Below are 21,037 nucleotides of genomic sequence, written 5' to 3' on the forward strand. Positions count from 1 at the left end.
AGCCAAGGTAACAATTCCCTGCCTAACTCCTAACGCTCTCGTTATTTTATTTCATAAAGCTGGTGCTGCTGCCACGGGAGGACGAGGATGCTAGGCTTCGGTGGTGGCACCCAGCCTTCCCCTGACCCATCCTACAGCCCCGCACGGGCAGGGCAGGATCCGGCCCTGCGTGGTGGCCCTGTTGGGGTGTGCTGGGTGTTAGGGTCTGTGGGCACTGCACACACTCGAAAAGGGCCTGTCCCAGCACAGGGAGCAGAGCTGAGAGGCAGGGGGGAAAAAACAGGAGGAGAAAAAAAAGAGTTTTAAGTTGTTTGTCACCAGTTTTCTCCCCCTCCACACCACAACCACCTTTCAGGAGTCCTCCCTTGGAAAGGCTGGTTGTTTTTCTTCCCCCCCTCCCTCTGCCGTTGCACTCCTCTGCTTTGTGAACGCTAGAGGCTCTCTCCTTCTGGTTTGCGAAAAACTTTAGTTCCTGACTTTTTTTTTTTTTTTTTTCTTTTCCAACTTCCCTCAGGGAAAAATGTGGAGTTAATTATGTATGTAAAATGTCAGATGCAGGAAAGGGGCTGTGCTTACTTGGATATCCCATCCGAGGCGAAGTGACTGATATTTTTTTTTCCCCCTTCGTTTTTTTTTTTTTTTTTTTTTTTTTTTACTAAGGGGTGGAAAGGAGCTCGCGAAATAAAAGTGCAGCAACGAGCCGGTGGCTCCCAGAGCGGCCGGGGCGGGCGCGTCGGGAGCCCCCAAGGCAGCGCAGCGCGGAGCCCACCTGCCCCCGGGAGCTGCTCGCCCCTCGCTCCGCGCCTCTCCCCCGGCACCCAGCCGCCCTGCTAGGCGCACGCCGAGGCTTTTCTCCTTCCCTTCGACTTCTCCTCCAGGACTTTTCCACCGCCGCTGGGACAGCCGCAAACTTTTTTTTTTTTTTGTTTTTTCTTTCCTTCCCTCCCACCTTCGCTGGTGGTTTTGTGCTTTGTTGTTGTTGTTGTTGTTTTGCTCTTTTTATTTTTTATTTTTTTTTTTATTTTGTTGTTGCTATTATTTATTTATTTTGGGGGAAGACCCGCCTGCGTTTCAACCTCCCGTGGCCCCAGCGGAGAGGCCGGGAGCGGCTCCGCCAGCACCTCCCCGGCGCACCGCGTGCGAGCCCGGCCCGGCACGGCTCGGCACGGCTCGGCTCGGCCCGGCACGGCACGGCTCGGGCTTTCGCCCCCGATAATGCAGAGCTACAAGTACGACAAGGCGATCGCGCCGGAGAGCAAGAACGGGGGCAGCCCGGCGCTGAACAACAACCCGGCCAAAGGCAGCAGCAAGAAAGCGCTGCTCATCTGCCTCGACTTCCTCTGCCTCGTCATGGGTGAGCTCGGCGCTCCAGCCTTCCCCTCTCCTCCTCATCCTCTCCCCGGGTCCCCCTGGGCAGGGAGGCTCGGGGCTCAGCCGAGCCGGGCCGGGGCCGCGCCGCTTCCCGAACAAAAGCGGGGCCCTACCGGGGGGGGGGGGGACGGGACACAAGCTTGGGAAGCGTGCACACCCCCCCGAACCACCGCTTTTTCTAATTTATTTAACTTTATTAAACCCCCCAGAGTTGTTTAACTCTGCGGCCCCGCGCTGCCGTGCCCTCCCCCGGCGCTGGGGGTGCCCCCGGCAGGGTCCCCGCTGCCCCCCGGGGGCTGCGGGCTCCAGATGGAGGCAGTGCTGAGGGGCTCCGGGGACGGGGAGCAAAGCTTTGACTCTGTTCTCTGCCGGGGGGGTGGTGGTGCTGCCTCCCTCCATCTCCCTTGGTTGTTTAAAAAGCTGCTTTGAAGCTCGCTCGGGCATCTCCCAGTCCCTGGAGGAGCCCCAGCCTCAGCCCGCTGGTCTTTTGGAAGTGGTGGGGCAGGCACAGAAACTGTCAGCGCTCTGCCTGCGAAAAGCCTTCGCATGCCAAAACATCAACCGGTCAATTATGGCTGCGATGCCGAATATTTAATTGACAGACGCAGGCAGGGGAAATCAACTGGCTTCCAACAAAGAGATTAATAACGCAACAGCACGTGAGTTTAATGCTCCAGACACCACAGTCTTTAAAACAATTGTTTCTGCTTAGGGCCCGTTTTTTTGAGGACTGTCAGTTTGATTTAATTTTTCTGTAGTTTATTGATCATCTGGTGTATATTACGAGGCACTAATATATTAAGAAGAGAGGCATGGTTTTCTCTTTATATTCCCACAAGAATAGGGGCCAGTGCAGAAAGCTTCATCTTCTTGTATCTGGAAAAAATAAAAATACTTGGTATCCTGTATGTGAAACCAATGTAAGCAGAAATGTAGCTTGACTTACCTCACTTACTGAAACAGGAGGTTGGATTCCTAGTAAAACAACTCCTAGGAGTCGCAACTTTTAAACTTTTATTTACTCAAGTTTTCTTGACTTTAGGCATTCCTGGCATGAGTAAGTGCTATTTGAATGGGTAAAGGGCTTTTGTTGTTGTGTGTTTTTTTTTTTTCTTTCTTTAGACTAAGGGTCCAAAATGAAAAAGCAATTAGTTGACATGTGTTATTCTACTTGTGATGGTTTTGGTAAACAGAACTTATCAAGCATCACTGGAAGGTATTGTTAGCAGTGAATAATGTGATACACCAAAAGCCGTGATTGTTGCTTTGTTTCATGTTACTGCAGGTGGAAATCAGAGAGTAAACACAAGGGTTGTTTTTTAGGGTGAGGAAGGTTTGAAAGTAAGAGCATGAATTCAACAGCTGAAGGAGAGAGCTTTGGTCTGGCTAATGACATGCAGGTGAAGAGCACTGGTGGGACGTGCCAAGGGAGGTGATTATGTGATGGAGAGCCTGGGGTGTGTGTTTGTGGATGGGCTTTTCAAATCTGTCCAGCCCAGCAGTATGGGACCTGCCGGTGGATGTCTTTGCATGAGTTGCTGTGAAAGCCAGCTGCCCCGCTCGCAGGAGGCTTGGCTTGCTCTTCGCTCTGCGTTCCTCTAGGGAAAGCTAAGAGTTTGCAGTTTTCCAAGCACTTGATTCCCATTTTTCTTTGTCACAAGGAAAACACTTTGGAGGTGAGGGAGAAAAAATAAGTGCTCTAGCTGAAGCCTGTAAGAGGAACCTGGATGGTTACAAGATGAGGGATATTCACATGTCCAGTAAAGAAATGGAGTCCTACATAAGCTAATGAGAAGCAGAATTGGGTGAAATGAATCGTTTTAAGGTGGATGCACTCAGCCAGGGTCTTCTGCTGGTGCACGCAGGCATTGCCAATGGCCTCCAGTGCAGTTAAAGTGAGTTACGCCTCTTGAGTGGCTGCCCAAACACATTCAGAGTAACAGGGAAACAGAAGGCTTTTCTCATTTGAGGACCACTTTAGGAAATATTAAAACCGGTCATTTGATTTGCAGAGGGCTATGACGATGCATTGGCTTCTGCTGCAGTTATTTTGCTGTAATTCTTCCCTGAGTCAGTATTCTGTGGGGAAAAATGAAAAGAATAAGCTATGGCTGAAATGCCTTTCAGAAATGACACATGCTTTCTGTGAGGCAGTAGATGTGTACAAACTCTTGTTTGTTTACATACAAATTTAACCAAATTACCCAGAAGACAATTATCATAAACATCTCAGAAAATCAGAATAAGTAAAGCAATGCTATCAGGAGCTTCCTTCAGCTTTAATTTGCAAGGTGTTAGAAAGATCCACTTTGTCTCTCATTGTCATTACAATGGTTATCTTGATAGCAAATGCATGAGGGGAAGATTTCTATCTCCGTTCCTCGGGGATGGTGGGAAGCAGTTGTCAATCCATTGATGGGAGCACGTTGCTTTGGTAGCTGCCAGAGCATTGCTGGTGGGGTGGGCTTCATGAAGATCTGCCAAACCAGACCCCCCCCATTTCCCCTGCATTTCCACTTTGGTTTGGGCTAAATATTTCCAAATACCCCACTCCTGATGAGTGCACTTCACGTGTGAATATGCCAAGCACCCATGCTGACAAATCTCTGCTTCCTTGCGCCAACAAGAGGTTTCATCACAGATACAGTGAACATCCCAGAAATTGTGTGTCGGAGTTCAACCGTGGAAAAGAGGCAGAAAAGAACTGAGTGTGCATTTAAACCAGGTCATCCAAGGCGGGGAAAATAACTTTCTCCATCTGCTTCCTCCTCTTGGGATGGCTCTGTTTAGAGAATTAGAAGATGCTTCCTGAAATTGTTAGGGCCACAGGCGAGCCCGGTGGTTTGGAAGCGTCCTGCTGGTCACTGCGACACATCTGAAAATGTGGCCAAGGAGCTCGGCTTGGGGGGCTCAACTTGGCCGTGCTAAGCTGGTCAGCGGCGTGGGTTGAGGAGCAACGGGAGAGTTTTTGGGGAAGGCTCCGATGTGAGGACCTCACGCCACCTACAGGGGTCACCCTGGTTGAGAGCAGCTCAACCAGTCATCGCCTTTCTGCATGGGACATGGGCCTGGTGGGGCAAGTCCTCCTACCCTGCCCCTTCAGGTGGGATGTCTTGGAAGCTGTTCTCATGGAAGCAGCATCTAGGGTTAAATTTGCTCCTCTCAGGCCTGCTTTTTTCATATTAGGCAAACTGTGAGTGCCCACCTGTGCTCCGCTGACAGGCGCCAAGCCGAGCGTTTCATCTCGGAAGAGGGGAAGGCTGCGTCAGCAAGGCCAGCAGGGCACGCTAGGGTCTTCAGTAGCTCGTGTTTTTGCAGCTTGCGCAGGTACGGCAGCTTCCCAAATGTCCTGCTTGTGCTATAAAATAGAGGGGTTTCATCTGGCCTACCAGCTTCCTCTGCTTGTGGAAGTCAGGCTTATGGGCGCGTGTATTTAGGGCTGGTGAGATGTAAAGTGTGCGTAACTTACTGTGCTTCTCATCCTCTGTCTCTAATTGAATTTTTTCTTTTCTGCCAGTCCCAGTTAATCAACACAACACAAGTTTTACTGCCTTCAGGAAGTTTTGGAGCAACAGATTGATAGGCCTCTTACGCCCTTAATATCTCTTCAGCTTTCTCACAAATTTGGCATCTCGTCTGATGCTAAAATGAACTTTGAAAGTAAATATTTATGCTAGCAGGACCTTGAAATGTTTACGTAAGCGGGGATATAATCTTGTAATTTGGGCTAACAGTTTAGGTTACTCTTAACTCTCCTCATCTGTGTAGAAAATTGTGTTGTTGTCCAGCTTCCAGAAGCAAAAAGGGTTTGAGCTCCACCTGAGCCCCTGCCATGCCGTCACAAAAATCAGTGCAAACAGGACTGGGTTTGTCATTTAATTGTAAGGAGTGGGAGGAATTAAAGATGGGGGATGAGGTTAGAGTTATTTGGATGCTGTAAAGTTGAATTCGATGAGCTAAGCAACTCTGCTTTGTTTGGGTTGTTTTTTGTTGTTTTGTTTTTTACGACTACCCTGCCGTGCAGGGCGTGCTGACGTGCAGGTAGCATCTTCCTATAGGTGCCTGAAAAACTGCTGACTCAGCTGTTTCTTATTTTTTTGGTGAGGGACAATGAGCTCTGGCCACGCTAAACCAGCCAGGCAGTCCCAGTGCCTCGGTGTTGTCTTCTCCGTGCCTTCCCTGGGCTGGGGAGGCCTTGGCCTGCACCACAAGGCAGAAGCTGTGTGGGTGGAGAGCCATCATCGTGCTTGGAGCATCCCTAGATCAGGTTTGGTTGTTGGTGTTTACGTATCACTTCTTTTTATCCCAGAAGGATCTCCTCACAGCGCAGAGGTCTGTCACGAAGCAGCAGGGTCTGTCTCGGGGATGGATGCTCTGGAAGTGCTCTGGTAAAAGCAGGTTTGCAGGGGTGGCATCTTGGTAAGGGGCTGTGTGGTTGCATCCCACCATACCTTGGTTGGGATGCTTCTTTTAATACGTTTTTCAAGACTCAACCAGCAATCAGCATCTAAGCATGATACCCATCCTCAGTTTTTGCCCCTCTCTTGAAAGACAAAAAGAGCAAAAAGTGACTGGAAGAAAAGATGAGAGAGAAGTGTTTTGGAGGTGTTTAAAATATTTTTTTCTTTTGTGTGCATGTGTTGACTTCATAAAAACTGAAACAAAAACTATCAAGAGTGGGTTATTAGTGACAATTACACCTGAGGTGTTAATTGCAGAACAAGGAAGTGCTGTACCTATGGCAGACCGAGTCCTCGGGGGTATAAATCTGCTTGCTTTCCTGAGCTGGTGGAATTTAGCCAGGCTGAAGATGTGTCTCCAGGAAAGCAGGATTACGTGCTACTGCTTCGTGGCCAGGAGTGCTTTGAATCTTGTGTACCTGCTGCTGAGACAGGCAGGAGATGGGATCGCAATTACAGTAGACGACATTATTTTTTAATCATATCTGTTTGTAGTGAGCACAGAAAATAATATAAACATTTCTCCCAGATCAAACAGATTATTTTTATACCCTTTAAATCTCGATTTAATATGCATGCCTTTCTGGGGCTGTCTTGGTCTGACTTTGTTTGCCTAGATACAGGTTGACAGTACATCCTCCAGATGCATGTGCCTCCATAGACCGCCCAGAAATGGTTTGCATACTTGAGCTAGGAAGGCTGTTTGCATGCCTCCCATCTCGGTCTGAAATGAGTTAAAAGAGGGGAAAAAAACGCCCCAGCCCTTCTCTGTAGCTTGCTGTGGAGGAGCAGACTCCGTCCTCTCCGTTTCATTCATACAATGCTCCTGCTTCATCCGTGGCAATCCAGGAGGGACCGTTGTGGTCGCCCGGTCTGCCTTCGCTTCGAACAAGGGCATGCCTGTTGAAGGCAGCGTGGGGAGAGGCAGCAGCCTCCGAGCCCTCCTAGCCCAGCCTCAATGCAGCCAGCTCTGAGAGCTGCAGCTTCCCCGGGGGCTGTGTACTGGGGGGCGCAGGGAACCCCCCTCCCCGGAAGCCAGCTGGGGGCTGGGTGTCATTGCTGTGTGTTGTGGTGGTGGTGTTTTGGTTCTTAGGGCCCTGGCTGCTGCAGTTATGCTGCTTTTTTTGATAGCTCGGGTTTCATGTTTCAAAAAACAAAACAAACAAACAAAAAAAAAAACCACAAAACTTGTGACTCAAGTGAATGATACTGCCTCAGAAAAGAGGTGACTTGAAGAATTCGGTGTTTTATGCTGCAATGGTAAGGTCTAAGGTTGTTTTTCTGAATACACTTCATGATTCTCGTGTTCTTTAGATGTCTGGTGTGGCAGAGCAGTGGGACCTGGTTCAGCGGAGGCTAACGAAGCCCTCCGTGCCTCCAGCACTACGACTCTACCCTGGGCCCCTGCCCAGATTTTGGTCAGGCTGGAGAGGTCTCACCAAAAGCTGGGACGAGGCTGCCCCATCCACCGTGTCTCCTCGGGGCTCAGTGTGATCCGTTTTACAGAAAGGCATTCGTATCCCTGCCAGAGCCACCCCATCCTTTTTCCATTTCGCTCTCTTGTGATACCTATTTGCAGAAGCACGATCCGCTCCATGATTTTAGCACGTGAAAAGCTCCTCGGTGTAGATCAGGTGTCCGCACGCAGGGTTGTGTTGGGGCAGCTGTTGGGAGGTTGTGCTCAGGAATTAGATCTGAGCAGGAAGAATGCTGCCAAAAAAGAGGAGTTTGAAGGTGTCTTCATGGAGTATTTTGACACAAACCACTGGAAAACTTGCCTTAAGTTTGTCACCAAGACAATGTATTAAAAAGCTTGAAACTTAGGTTGGCCTGGCAGCTCTAGGTACCAGAAATATCTTTAAACTCTGTACTTTCAAGTTGGTCGCGTAAGTGGGCTTGTTTTTCACATGCGTTGGATGTTTTGAAGACAGAGGGTTGAAAACTGACTCTCCGCGTCAAGTAAACGTTACGAGCAGAGCCTGTAACCTAACTCCAGAGCTTCTGGTGTTCTGAGGATGCCTGTGCTCTTTGTGCTGGGTGTTCTCATTCCAGCGCTGCCTGTAGCTTGCACCTTTCTGTGAACTTGCCTTATCAGAGCACATGGTGCTCTCCGTCAGGAGCTACAGGGCTGGGCTGGGACTGCCAGCCAAAGCCTAAATGGAGCTGCACTTGGTCTGAGCGTTGGTGACACTGAATCACTGGAGAGTATTCGTAATCCTCTGGTACTTTCCCGTAATTTTTCATCCCTTGCCCCAAAAAGACATGGCAGCTACGTTGAGCATAGCACAGAGAAGCTTGGGAGATGCCTGCAGCCTTCTGCTAAAGCACACCCATGGGTTTAGTCTGCAGTGGCTGAGACACAAATTAAGGATGGATTGGCAGTGCTCTGGCTTAGTTTAGGCTGCAAAAGTCCAGGCCTTGTCCTGAACACCGCAGGCAGCTGTGGCACGGAGGTGTCCTACATGGCACTGAGGGTTTGTAGATGGCTGTACCTCTTGGGGCCGCTTCAGCTTCCCCAGTTGGAGGAGCTGAGCACAGCATGGTGTTTCCTTCCACGAGGTTAAACAGAAAAAGTAAAAGTCACTGGTTAGTGGTTTTGGGCAGGCATCCCTCTTGAAGCAAATGATGATCCCTCTGAGAGCTTGCTTCTCCCCACAGTGTCAGGGTTGTAGCCTGCTGCTGCGCAGAGGAAGCAACAAGCTGCTTTCCCTGTAATTAGCTTTCAAATGGTTTTACTGTAAATTAGCGAGAACGATGGTCACTTTTTGAAAGCTTTTACAGCAGTGCCCTTCATCTGACTGTGCACGTGTTGGAGGCAGGCACTGCAAGCAGACATTAATTCCACTGCCATTAATCCAGCGTGTGCTTATTCAAGGCTGAGACATCTTCACATGCCTCAGGATGAACCACTGCATTTGAAAACCTCTGTGACAAGCGGGGTCTGGGCTTCCTGGCCTGGGAAGTTATTCGCCACCTCTGTGCTGGGGTGGTTTGATGCTCTTTTCTCAAAGCCCAGCCCTGCTGGTCTTTCCCACCGATGTGGTGCACGAGGTCTCTGCTGCAGCAGCGCAGTGGCCGTGGCAACCGCTCCTGCACCCCAAGCATTTCAGCACAGAGGAGCTTTGAGGCTTTCCAAGGCTTTTTGTTAGGCCCACCTCTCTCTAAAGTGATAGTTTCCAAATGGCAAGCCAAAAATATCTCTCAGAATGCTGTTTAGTGAACAGCGGGTACGTTTATTTTCCCGAGTGATGCTCATGGGCTATTTTGGATGATGGTGAGCCGGCGGCAGGCAGCAAGGCTCCTCCGAAGCTGATAGCTGTGACTCGGTTGGGTGCTATCAGGTTTCTGAAGCAGCCCTTTGATCAGTGATTAGATGGCCCTGGCTTTTTGCAGAGCTGCTGCTCCCTTTGGCTCCTGGGTTTCTGCCCTGGACCTCAAAGGCCCAAGTGAATGATCCCTGTGCAGAGCCTGCTGCCCTCCCGTGTGGCTGGGGAGGTTTGTGCCTCCTGATGTGGGGAGCATGAAGGAGCTGTCCCCCGCCATGGGTGAGGAGCAGGAGCACAATGAGGGCACTCATCAAAGGCCAAATTTCCATTACGGATGCGCCCAGGTGCCTGGTGGAGTTTGCAGAGCTAACGAGGTACCTCTAATTCCTGATCATTTCGGTGCAGCTCCAGGCTCAGGGCCTCTGCCAGGGCCTCACCGGCCTCCCTAGGTAGGGAGGCAGCTTCTGAAAGCTGATTGTTAGCCATGTGCCATCCAGGAGAAAGTCTGTGGCTCCTGTGGCCAGGTCGAATCCTGTCCCTAGGATATGTGTGCACCTGCCCCTGGAATTTCCACCTTGGTTCCTGTGTGAACGTAGCTAGGTGGCCCCCATCGCACGCTTCCTTCTTCTGCAGAAAAAGGAAATGGCCTTGGGTCACCCGCTGCAGCTGCAACTGGCTCAGCCCTTCCCCAAACCAGGGCTGAGGCTGTTCTTGGTAAGGGTACATGGGGAGAGGTGTGCCGAGGGGTCTGCCAACTGATAACAGGAGGCACAGGTGGCTAATTTGCAGAAGAAGGGCTTAGAGGGCATTTTTGCTTTCTCAGAACTGCCAAGCTAAGGAAAATTTCCTTTTTCTGCATAGCAATACAAAGCTGTTTTCAGTAGAGGCCTGCCTTTTTTCTTATTTTTTTTTCTTATAAAAGTTTACAGCATCAGTGACTATCTCGTCAAATAATCCCATTTATTTTCACCCATAATCCAGGATAAGTTTCTTTTTTTTTTTTTATTGCCTAACACTCCCCATTTCTTGACCCTCCCTGTCGCTTTAGCATGCAGTGGTCATTCTGCTGCAGCTCCCACAAAGCAGCAGAAAACCAAGGTAACAGCAACATTTTGAGTGAAGGGGATGAAATGTGGAATAGGTTCAGCGTATTTCTTTGTCATTGTTGGAGTCCTATTCAGTCTGGAGCTGAATAGGAGGCTGATTAGCATGTGGAAGCATTTCTAAAGCATTGGTCTGGGGAGGGTTGGTTTTTTTTTTTTCTTCCTTAAAGGAGAAGTTTTGTGGCATTTATTTTTCTTACCGAGCTGTTATGAATCTTTGTGAAATGCAAAACCGTGGAAAAGTCAAAAAGCATTTTAGAGAGAGCCTGTTTTGATAAATTACCGCATGCATGGGCACAAAGAAGTTTTCCAGTGCCTAAAGCTGCTGCAGGGTCTATGGGTGCCACATTTTTGAAATGGTCAGATAAGTGGGAGTTTGACCATAGGATGCATCTGGACTGCAGATATAAGAGACTTTGCTTTTGCTCTTGCTGAAGTCATCTACAAAACTGGATGTTGCTTTACGAACGCAGGATTGGGTCCACAGTCTGAAAATCCACCTGCTTGAATGCTCAGCATTTTGCTTTCATGGGGAAAGATATAATGCTGAGGTCGATTAAAAAGCTCACTGCAAGTGGAAAAACAGCTTTTTCCCAGTGATATTGCTTCAGGTTTTGGGTGTGAGGTTTCAGGGAAGAAGGCTCGTTTTCCCTTTGGCATTGGCAGAGGTTACCCATGTGGAGGGGAAACCTGCTGCACCGTCCCTTGCTTTTTGCTTGGATGACACCAGAGTCACCACAGGACCTGGTGCTGGCACACGGGGGGAGCTCTTGGGCGAGTTGCAGTCCTTTGCCGTGAGGTCTGGTGTGCTTAGCTCTGGGTAACTGCAATTATTGCCTTACTACTGTCTGTGCTGCAGGGCCTCAGTTGGGGCTGTGCTGGTGCAGAGGTCCTGCCCCGGATGCACTGCGTCTCCTCGTCCTAGGGGTACTGCAGGATTTTTGGGGTGCTTGCAAACCTTGAGGGAGATAGGGGACCAAGTTGCACGCTGTGGCTGTATGGGTTTAGCACGTTTGTCCCCCTGAGCTTGCAGAGTGGGTTAGTACAGGAAAGTGGATTTAACATCCCATTGAGAATCTGCTGCAGCTCGCTGCTGTGTCTTTGCGCAGCCTAATGAAGCCTGATTAAAGCTGCTGTTTAATTAAGGAGAACTTAGCTCCTCTGGTCACAACTCACGATTAAAGGACTGTTTGAAGTAATTCTGCAACACTTTTCCCCCCTCCTCCTTTAACGTGAAGAAAGCTGCTAGCGCCGTACGTGCCCCAGCACCGAGGTTTTGAACGTTATTACAGGACCGCAAACCTGCTGGCGAATCTGGCCGCTGCCAAGGCACCCGAACATTAAAAAGCCCTGCAGAGGGGTGGGAGGGAGTTCAATCTCAGGATACGCTGATTTGGAAAGGGAATCCAAACAAAGAGGCTTTTCAGCAGAGGCTGAGACTTGGCTTCTCTCAAGGGCAGTTTGGGCTTGGGGAAGCATCCGGGAGGCGGCGAGCGGTGCGGGAGTGCGCGAGCTGGATGCGGCGCGGTGTAAGGTTTCCCAGCACAGCGTGGTTTTGTGTTACAGGCTGGGGAGCTGCCTGTAAGCACTCCCCTCTCTTCTTTTTTCTTTTTTCCCCTTTATTTCTGTTGGAAACAAAGGGGAGGTTTAGGCTCTTCTTAATTTTTTTTTAAAGAGAGGGAAAATAAAGGTTCCTTTTCCTTGCCCCCAGCTCCTGCAGGTTCAGTGATGCCTCTCGCCGAAGGCGGACCTGGTGGCATCTCCAATCTGGAGAAACCCTTTGCTGGGGGGACAGGATCCTGGTGGGCAAGTGTCTGGCTCAGATAGGGAGAAATGGATGCCAGGAACCTTCTTCACAGCAAAGTGGGGTGTGCATCCACCAGGCCCCCCACTGCTGTTGTGCTGAGGGCAGGGCACTCCACGGCCCATGGAACAAGCCCTGTCCCTTGAGGTGGCACCTCCAAGTGCCACTGAGCTTTTAAGAAATATCAGGAAGAGCAGAGTGGAGAGGAGGTGCTACCAACCATCTCAACCACCAGTCATGTTTTTTTTTATTTTTATAGGCACCAGATGGTTTTAATAGAGGAAAGCTGAACTTCTTATGACCCTTCCCCACAGACGCTATTTGTTGTTTTGTAATTGTGGCCAGGACAAAACCGTGTCCCAGAACCTGCCGTGAGGGTGAGAGCTCGGTGCCTGGTGCCTTCTTCTCTCGCCCCACTGTGTGCCCTCCCCGCTGCCCCAATGCCCCTGTCCCTGACCTGCCCCCAAATTATCTGGGGGAAGCTGCTGGCCATGAAAGACTTGAGGCTTTCCACCCATCCCCGCGTGAAGAGATTAGCAAGAGTACAAATCGGAGAAAATTGAAACATCTCAAAGCAAAGCGCAAGGAAGCAATAAAACGTCAGGCCATGTTTTCCCTTCTAGTTGATTAAAAATGCTTCTGATAAGCAAGAAAGCTTTCCTGGCTGGACAAGATCTGTATCGTGTCAAATGCACTGAAAGGTTTATTAGGAAGATAAAGTGGTGCGAGCGTTGGGCTGTGCTTGCAGCCCGCCGGTGTCAGCGCTGAGTTATCCTGTGGGGCTGAAGGCGTTTTGCAGTGGTTTGGGATGAAGGAGCGTGATGGGAGAATTGCTCACCCTATGGAGAGGGGGAAATGCAAATGTAAGGAATTAGGGGTGTCTGGAGGGATGGTGGGAGACATGGGCGTCGATGTGCTTAAAAGCTGTCAGAAAATTCGTATAGAAATTTGGCTGTTGGGTAAAGGTAGAAGAACAAAATTTATCAAATTACTGCTAATGAGGGCCTCTGGGTGCTATATCCATAATGTAACCAAACCATGATTTCTGAGTGCATAGCTCTCCCGTGACTGATGCCTCCAGGAGCAATGTTCCACCAGGGCTGACCAGTTCTGCAAATTCCCTCTCAACGCGTCCAGCCTTGTTTCTGGCTAGCAGCCTCAAACCTCCAGTAAATCTGAAATAAAGATCCATAGGGCTCCTGGGCAGAGAGGCAGCCAGGAACAAACTGTTATCCTTATTCCCTTTGATTTTGTCTCCAATAAGGTTTGCTTCTTTGGGAGCAAATGGAAAAATATGTCTTTAGATGCATGTTGAAAAAGTCCTGTGCTTGGCTAGCCCATCTCAGAGACCAGAGGAAGCATTTTAGCAGTCCCCAGCTATAGTGGTCATCATTTTCATCACCCATTTGATGGGTGGTAGGTGACGGGACAGCCTTCTGGCATGCATTTTTATGGCAGGGAGCTTTGCTGCCCGTCTCGTGTGCCACTCATTTCACGGTGCCTCTGGGGACAGGAGGCCACTGAACCGCAGCATGCCAGGGGGAAGAGAGGTTCAGTGGCCTTGCCTTGGCTTTTGGAAAGTGTAAAATCAAGTAGGAAAAAGAGGTGAGGGCTAGGTTTCCTTCTCTCCATGGGAAAACCAGTAGTGGTGCTTAGAGATCCGCTCTCCAGAGCGAGGGACTCAGCAGGCAGGGGCCTGCTCCGCTGTGGCTTCCCCTTTGCTTGAGAACTCGATGCCTGTGTTTTCTGCTTGGAGATCAAATACAGGACAAGAATTAAAAAGCAGGAAGACAAAAGATTAGCTTCCGTGCCGTTGTGTTTGACTTCCCAAGGTTTTAGTTGCCAAGGGCTGCTCCGGGAGCCAGCTGGCTGCGAAGGGACGCGGATCTCAAGTTAGAGAAGGGCTTTCTTGCTCCCACGATCCGGTAGCTGCTGTATTTTCTTTTGCAGGAGATAGAGCTTTGTATATATTTTTTCCTCCAGAGGTGAATTATCTTCAGGTACCTGCTTCCTCAATTTCTCTGGTTGCTGTTAAAGCTCCTGCTCACTGTTGTACTACCTACAGCAGCAAGAGGGTGAAAGCAGCAGGAATGGCAGGTATGGAGTGCAACCTGCACCTTAATTGTAGAGTTTTCCCTCTGTGGAGCAGAAAAGTAGTGTTTATACGAACGGAGAACGTGATAGGTGGTTCAACTTGCAAGCCCTTGTTGGGGTGAGCGGAAGCAAGAGAGCAGTAATGAACTATTTAATGCCACTCATCCAAACCATCCAATTATTTTTTTTAAGAAATATGTTCCTGGTGAGCTTTGATGGCTTGTAGCGCAGGAGCAAAACCCCAGTGGTTTCCATCCAGGCCATGCACCAAGGGATGTGCACATTCCCCAGTGACAGCAGGATTAGCCCCACTGTTGTGTGGCCTGGGAGCAAGCTGGACAATCCCAGTTTTGCTGCCAGAACCTCACTTTTACGCTAACTCAGAAAGAGGGGAAAAAAAGACCAGCTTACCCCCCCCCCTCCAAAACCAACCAACCAAGCCGCCACCCCCCAACAAACGCATGCATTATTTGGCATGCTGGCTGTAGAAACCTCGACATTAGCTACCTGTGAATCATCCAGCAGCATGTTAATTGGTACCCCTCGGTAGATTAGGATTTGGCATCAGGTCTGCATGTAATTACAAGCCACACACAGAAGGACACAGGCAGCTAATGAACTCCTGCCAAACTTCAGCTCTGCTTCTGCGGCTTTTGAAGTTTGCTGGTCTTTCAGTGTTTTGTATAGCGAGCGCTGAAAGGCATCAAATCACTCCTTTGACAGCGTTTAGAAAGAGCTGGTTTGTTGAATGAGCGAGTCCCTCCAAGCTCTGATCTGAGAACTGGAGCATCTATAGGCGCCTTTCTCACCGGAGCAGTAAATAGGCTGGAAATCGAGGACACCCCCTCCGAGCTGCTAAGCTCCTGCCTCGGCAGCGGGAGCCAGGGGGGCTCTGGTTGCCACGATGGGCTGCAAGAAAAGAAACTATTTCCATTTAAAAACATCCTTCCAAACAACCATGCCAATGGTAGAGGGAGAAATGGGCTTTTTCCCAAGCGTCAAAGCGCTTAGAAAAGAGGCTGTGCGAAGTGGGTTGCGGCAAATTGCATGGGGCTGACATCGCAAAGGAGGTGGGAGAAGGGGTTTCGGAGGTTTCTGCAGGTTTTTGTGATGCTGAGCAGTGGCATTGTAGGGTGCCCAGTTCAGAGGCTTTGGGGTGCTTTTCTGTGGCACTTTGTTTCTGTGGTCAGACCTGAGCCCCTCTCCTCTTTTCATAATGGTTGTGACAAAGAGAGTTGTTGAAGGAAAAAACAATTTCCATGAAAACCTGCAATTTTCAGGCAAACATACCAGGCGGGTTTCATGGCAGTACCATGGTGAAGAGGAATAATGCAACTTGGCACGAAGCCTTTCAAGAAAAAAAAAAAAAATAAAAAATAGGGAAACAGTAGAGCCTTTGTCAAAATTAACCGCAATAAAGAAAAAGGGACTGCCATTCCCTTGGGCTTCTTTAACCTTTTTTCCCCAATTTATTCACACGTTCCTTGACAGCGGGGCAGGGCATTGTTACGAGGGGGCTGGAAAGGGAAATGGGGAGTTATCCATTTTTTGCTCTTAAAGAACACTGTATGCATTGTGTCCCCTGGGTGCATGTAAATAGGAGCCTGGCTGTTGCCTGCACTGTTTGAATCCGGCCCCATTTCTGTTGTGCCCTAAAGGAATGGGGCCGTGCAGTGTCACCTGGCCACAGCAGCTGTGTTCATCCCATCAGCAGGTAGTTCATCCCATCCTTGCTGGTAGCACAGGGCAGCCACCTCTGTTGCTCAAGGTGACCGATAGCCACCAAAGTATCCCATTCCTAGCTGTTTTTCACCAAAAAAAAAGTGCAACTGGGCAGCAAGGTGGCAGCAGGGCCAAGGCAGAAGCCTTCCCGTGCAAGGTCTGTACTCCCTGTAATATGAAGCTCTTTTAGTTAACTGTACCATTTTATTTATATATATTTTTAATATTACCTGGATACCAGCGCAGTCTCAGCTATGTCACACGTTGCCATATATTAGGGTGCCACTCTCACGGTGCAGCTTCAGCCAAAGTACAGGAGAGGGAGAAATGAGATAATCCTGCATCTTTTTAACCCATTGGGCATAGGCACAGCCTTGCGGGGCTTTGCTCCAGGGACCAGTGAGATTAAACCCCCATCACTTGAAGGGCCCTTGAACCATTTCCACCTGCACTCATGCTTTTTTGACTTTCTTTCAGCGCCGTGCATTATATCCTGGAAACTGTACCAGATCACGACTACTGAGGGGGAAAAGTTTCATTTCCAGTTAATCAAGGGAGTTGTGTAATACCATTTTCTCCTGGGGAACTTCCAGAAAAAAAAGGAAAAAAATAAGAGGAGGGAGTATTATATAAAGCGAGTATATTAAGAGGAAATAAATTATGAATTAAAAGTGATTAGTGAACTTTTAAGGAAGAGGTCAGAAGTGCATTTTGGACTACAAACTTCTTAAGCTTTCAGTGCTTGTCTTCGGTTACAGAGTTATAACCCTGCATTATTTGTGCAGGTGGCTGCTGCTGCAAATCCGAAGCAGAATTTTGCATTTACAATAGGTACATTGACAGAACGGGGTCACAAAGCTACTCGCGGCCTCCTCCTGCAAAGGAGCAGTTGCTCCCAAAAACGTGCTCAATTATGGCTGCAGAGCTTGGCCAGGATGCTCCGGGCAAGCAGGGAGGAAGCTTGGGAAGTTTAGCAGATGAATTTTGTTTTGTTTTTGTTTTAAGGGGCCTGATGTGGACCAGGTGAGCTGGCTGTATTCCTGCATTTGCTCCTTTACTGTTTTAAAAAATAATAGGATTTGGTCAACTGCATCACTTTGGCTGCAGTTTTATGTTTCCGCCCTAAGCTTTTGCTAAGGTTTGTCATGGTTGTGCAACGAAAAGTAGCTTATACCTGGCAGCGTTTGGATTAGTGAGCTGAGGTAAGGAGTCTCTGCTCGTTATTTTATGTATTAATATGAGACCTACAGCCTGCAGAATTTTAATTTTGAGTAGGAGCTGGCAGAGTTGAGCAGGCCCCTTATAAGGGCAAATCTGAGGGTTCCCATGGGCAGTGCGTGCCAGTGGGGCCAGCGTGATCCCTTCCTCGAAGGCAGACCCAGGGAAGCCGTGGCGAGGCAGAGCTCCTTCCAAACCCCGCTGACCGGCAGAGGAAACTGGGCTCACTTCACTTCTAATTGAAAACATAATAGTTGCCACAGCATGTTTTTCACACGGTCTGTTTGCCCTGGGTATTGCAGAGTTTGAGGATGTGTTTTTAATTTTTTCCCCTCTCTATTTGAGTTGGGTCATCCTAGGTCAGACTCGGCATATCTGTAAGGCCTGCTACAGCACTTGGACATATAGAGGTGCCTCAAAAGATCCTGATGCCTTGGGTTTTCATGGCATATTGCGTTTTTATTTTTTTTTCTAGACAATGTGAACTGATGGCTTTTTTTCCATCATGTTTGATTGGTGCCGTCTCTGGGTTCCTATTTATAATGTCTTTTATAATCATCCTCTCCAACTTTTGCGGGTTGGCCAGTCTGGCTTAGATCCGTTCTACCCCACAAATGCAGAATTTTATACGCATCTAGATATTGTGACTTGGATAAGCTTTTGTTCTTATTAACGCATTTTTTAGGTATTAAAAGTATATGCACACTTTAATATAAAGCTCTTTTATTATATCAGCTAATGCCAAACTCCCAGGAGGAACAACTTAACATACTTCTTAGAATTTCTTTATCTCCTTTTTTCCTTTGTACGTGGTGTTTGCTTCTGGAAATAGGTAACAGGTACTCTCTGAAAGAGCAGAATTCCTCCCAGCAAAAGCAATGGCAGCGCTCCTGTTCATCTGGAGCCTTTGGAGAGTGAGTGCGTGGGTCTGGCATGGTAAGCTCCGGCCACATAAGGAAGCGCTTCCTGCCGGGGTTTTGAATCCAGAGGAATTTGCAGTGCGTGAGAATAATTTCACATTTGGTTTAAAGTATCTGTGACCAAGAGCTTTTCTCTTAATGTTCTCCAGAATGGTTGGGTCAGTGAGTGTACTCCAGATAGTACTTATTGCAAAAGATGGGCTGTGCTGCTGAATGATGGTTTTGGTCTTAAGGTAGAGATACCTGTCAGTCACCCAGTGGCGTTCCTGCCACCGTCACCGCTTCCTTTTAGAGGCACTTCTCAAATACCCATGCGGCTTGGGGTCATAAATATTACAGGGTTGTCCGTATAGAAGATGAGTGCTCTTTGCTTTCTTCATTTGCCATTGCTCTCACAGGCATGAGAAGGCATTCTGGCCAGCATTCCTGAATAACCAGTTCTTATTAAAGAGGTGTTGTGGGGAACACAACATAAAGTCTAGAAAATATCATCATCTAGGTCAAAATGAACAATGAACCTGTGTCTGCCCATCAGGAAGCAGACCTGGTAGACCTAAAAACGGTGAGGTTTACATTAAAGTCCCTATGAATTGGCTGAAATACGACTAATGATTATAAAGTGGATGGAAGCGTCACTCTCTTGATAGCTAGGAAGAGCACCAGACAGATTGACACAGGTAGCAGCAAAGGTTAGTGTGAGCTACTTGGCAGAACCTACAGCAGGTAGAAAATGAACTAGGGTCTTGGTTCTTGTGGAAATCAACCCCTTATGTGTTGGGACTTTTCCAAACAGGTCAAATCAGTGAAATGCAAAGCATGCTGCTCCTTGTTTATAGGTTCTTCAGCATTCTAAAGCAGGTACCTGGTCTACAGTAAAGTCTAGGGTTTGTTTGTGTGTTTAGGGAATCTTCTATCCCCATGCGTTTCTGCGTAGCTGAGAGTAGTAGAACTGTGATAGAGTTGAATGGGAATCTGTTTTGAAAACAAAGACATTAGATGTGTTTCCAAAATATGGGCAGATGCCCAGAGCGGTCTTCTGGACTGCTGGAACCACGGTGAAGAACAATTACAATTGAAAAGCTAATGAAGTGTGAGGCTGAAGGTATTGTGCATTTCTGATATTAGCCTCTGGTGAAGATACAAACATTAAGTATCCAGATTCAGTCAAAAACATTGAGGAGGCTCTCACTGATGCTTTCAAGAATTTTGAAGATCTCAGCATAATGCAGCAGGATCCTTCTTTCATCTGTCATTTGACTATGGATCAGGTCCCTTGAGATTGTTTTTGTTGACCAACCTCCTACCCTTCCTTCCTCTATCCATTTTGTTGGTGCCGGTGCAGAGTCAGGCCCTATAGTGACTGTCAGCATATGCCTGATACGATGAAAATGTGGAAATAGTTTTATTCTTTGTGTTATAAAATTTTATCGGTGTGTACATATATTTATATCTATATAATGTCAACTGTCTTCAAGAGTCATTCACTCTTGCAGCAGCTGCCAAAGCTTGATGTGTTTATTTCTCATCTGAAGTGCTGCCATTCTCCTCCAAAAGTTGGGGAAGCCAACTTTTAAAGCCCCAGTAAAAGCCCACCGTAGTTTTTATGCATTATAAAATATGTACAAATACTGTAAACCAAATAAGGTTTATATGTACCCAAGATCAGCCACTAAATAGTTCAAATAGAAAGCCCGTCTCTTGCTGGAACCCAAATATTTACAGAATGTATCTTGAATGAGGAATTAGATGCCCCACTCAGCCCTGCCAAATTATTTAATGATCTTTTTCACTTATTAAGCTAGACCTGTAATCTACTGAAACCTTAAAAACATGCCCACGGCCTGGACACTGGCAGCCAAACCCATCAGTGTGCTTGCTAGAAATTACCATTGCTTTGTTGAGATAGCCAGCAACATCCCACTGACCTGCTGTCTTTAAAGAAGATTTTTTTGAAAAAAAAAAAAAAAACAACCTCCATGAAAACCAAACATTTAAAAAAAAAAAAATAGACTGAGAGGGTGTTTAATGTAGTGCAAAGGTGAAGCTTGGGCTGGGAAGATGAGAGCTACATGGGTGGGTCACTGCCAAAATGGCTCTTCCCCTCCTGCTCCCTCCGCAACTTTTCCAATGGGTGGCCAAGGAAAGCTTATCCCTTTATTTTTTTTTCTCGTTAAATCCGTACAAGTGCTAACCTTTCAAAGGCTCCAAGATTCAAAGTGCTGTACCCAACACTGAGTCCTTTCTTCTGCCTTTGATTTTTCTGCACGTTTCAAGCTGGTCAGAGAGTACATTCGGGTTTTGCAAGGGATTTTGTTTGGGCTTGGCGGTGAGGTTTTAGCTTTCCCCTGCACCCTGCCAGCCTTCCCAGGATTATTGCCTATTAATTGCCTGTTGATAAAGGTGCTGGTGAAGGAAAGGAAAATATATTTTTTTTTCCTTGGTGCTAGATTTTCCAAACTTGATTGGCTTTATTAAATGGAAGGATAAATAAATTGAAAGCCTCCAATATTAGCGTGGGACACCAGCGGTTTGGGGTCACAAAGTCAGTTGGACTTCCTCCCAACAAAAGCAACATCATTTTTCAACGTCCAGCCCTGCGGTGTCCCGTGGTGCCTCGCACAATTCGTTAGTGTCCACACCTGCTCTGTGCCGCCCTCCACGCGGACCCATGGCAAACCCCTGTGGGTTTGGATGGGGCAGGATCAGCCCCCAGGAGATTTCTGTTATGCTCATGGTTTGGAGCCCTGTTTGATCTCCTGCAGTGTAGTTAGATAAAAGCATGTGGTTGGGATTTCCTTGTTCTGTTATTAAAGGAGAAATTCCCCTTTATGTATGGGGGGAAAAAAACCTTCCTTTACCTTACGAAGGATGTTACAATTCAGAAAGGCAATCTCTGCTCCATTTACCTTTTTTGCTGTGGAATAAGCAAATCCCTCTGCTGTGCTCTGCTTTGGTTTCCTCTGTCTGTAAAATGGGGATAATAATCCCATCTCTGGCTACATGGTCCCATATGAATATGCCAGGGTGGCCTCGATGCATTAGGGGATGGTCCACTGGCTGCTGCGTAATATCTCAGCAT

The 21,037-nt window shown here is 48.0% G+C and overlaps 1 protein-coding gene across 1 annotated transcript in view; it reads left to right on the plus strand.

Moving 5' to 3' along the window:
• Nucleotides 1–482: 482 nt before the first annotated feature.
• PLPP3 (phospholipid phosphatase 3) overlaps nt 483–21,037 on the plus strand; it is a 43,051-nt gene continuing 22,496 nt past the window's right edge. Inside the window, exon 1 of the mRNA XM_080602707.1 lies at nt 483–1,354. Coding sequence (XP_080458833.1) covers nt 1,216–1,354 — 139 coding nt within the window. The 5' untranslated portion in view covers nt 483–1,215. The remainder of the gene's footprint in view (nt 1,355–21,037) is intronic.

This window comes from Anser brachyrhynchus, assembly GCF_964034855.1.
Source record: "Anser brachyrhynchus genome assembly, chromosome: 8".
NCBI lineage: Eukaryota > Metazoa > Chordata > Aves > Anseriformes > Anatidae > Anser > Anser brachyrhynchus.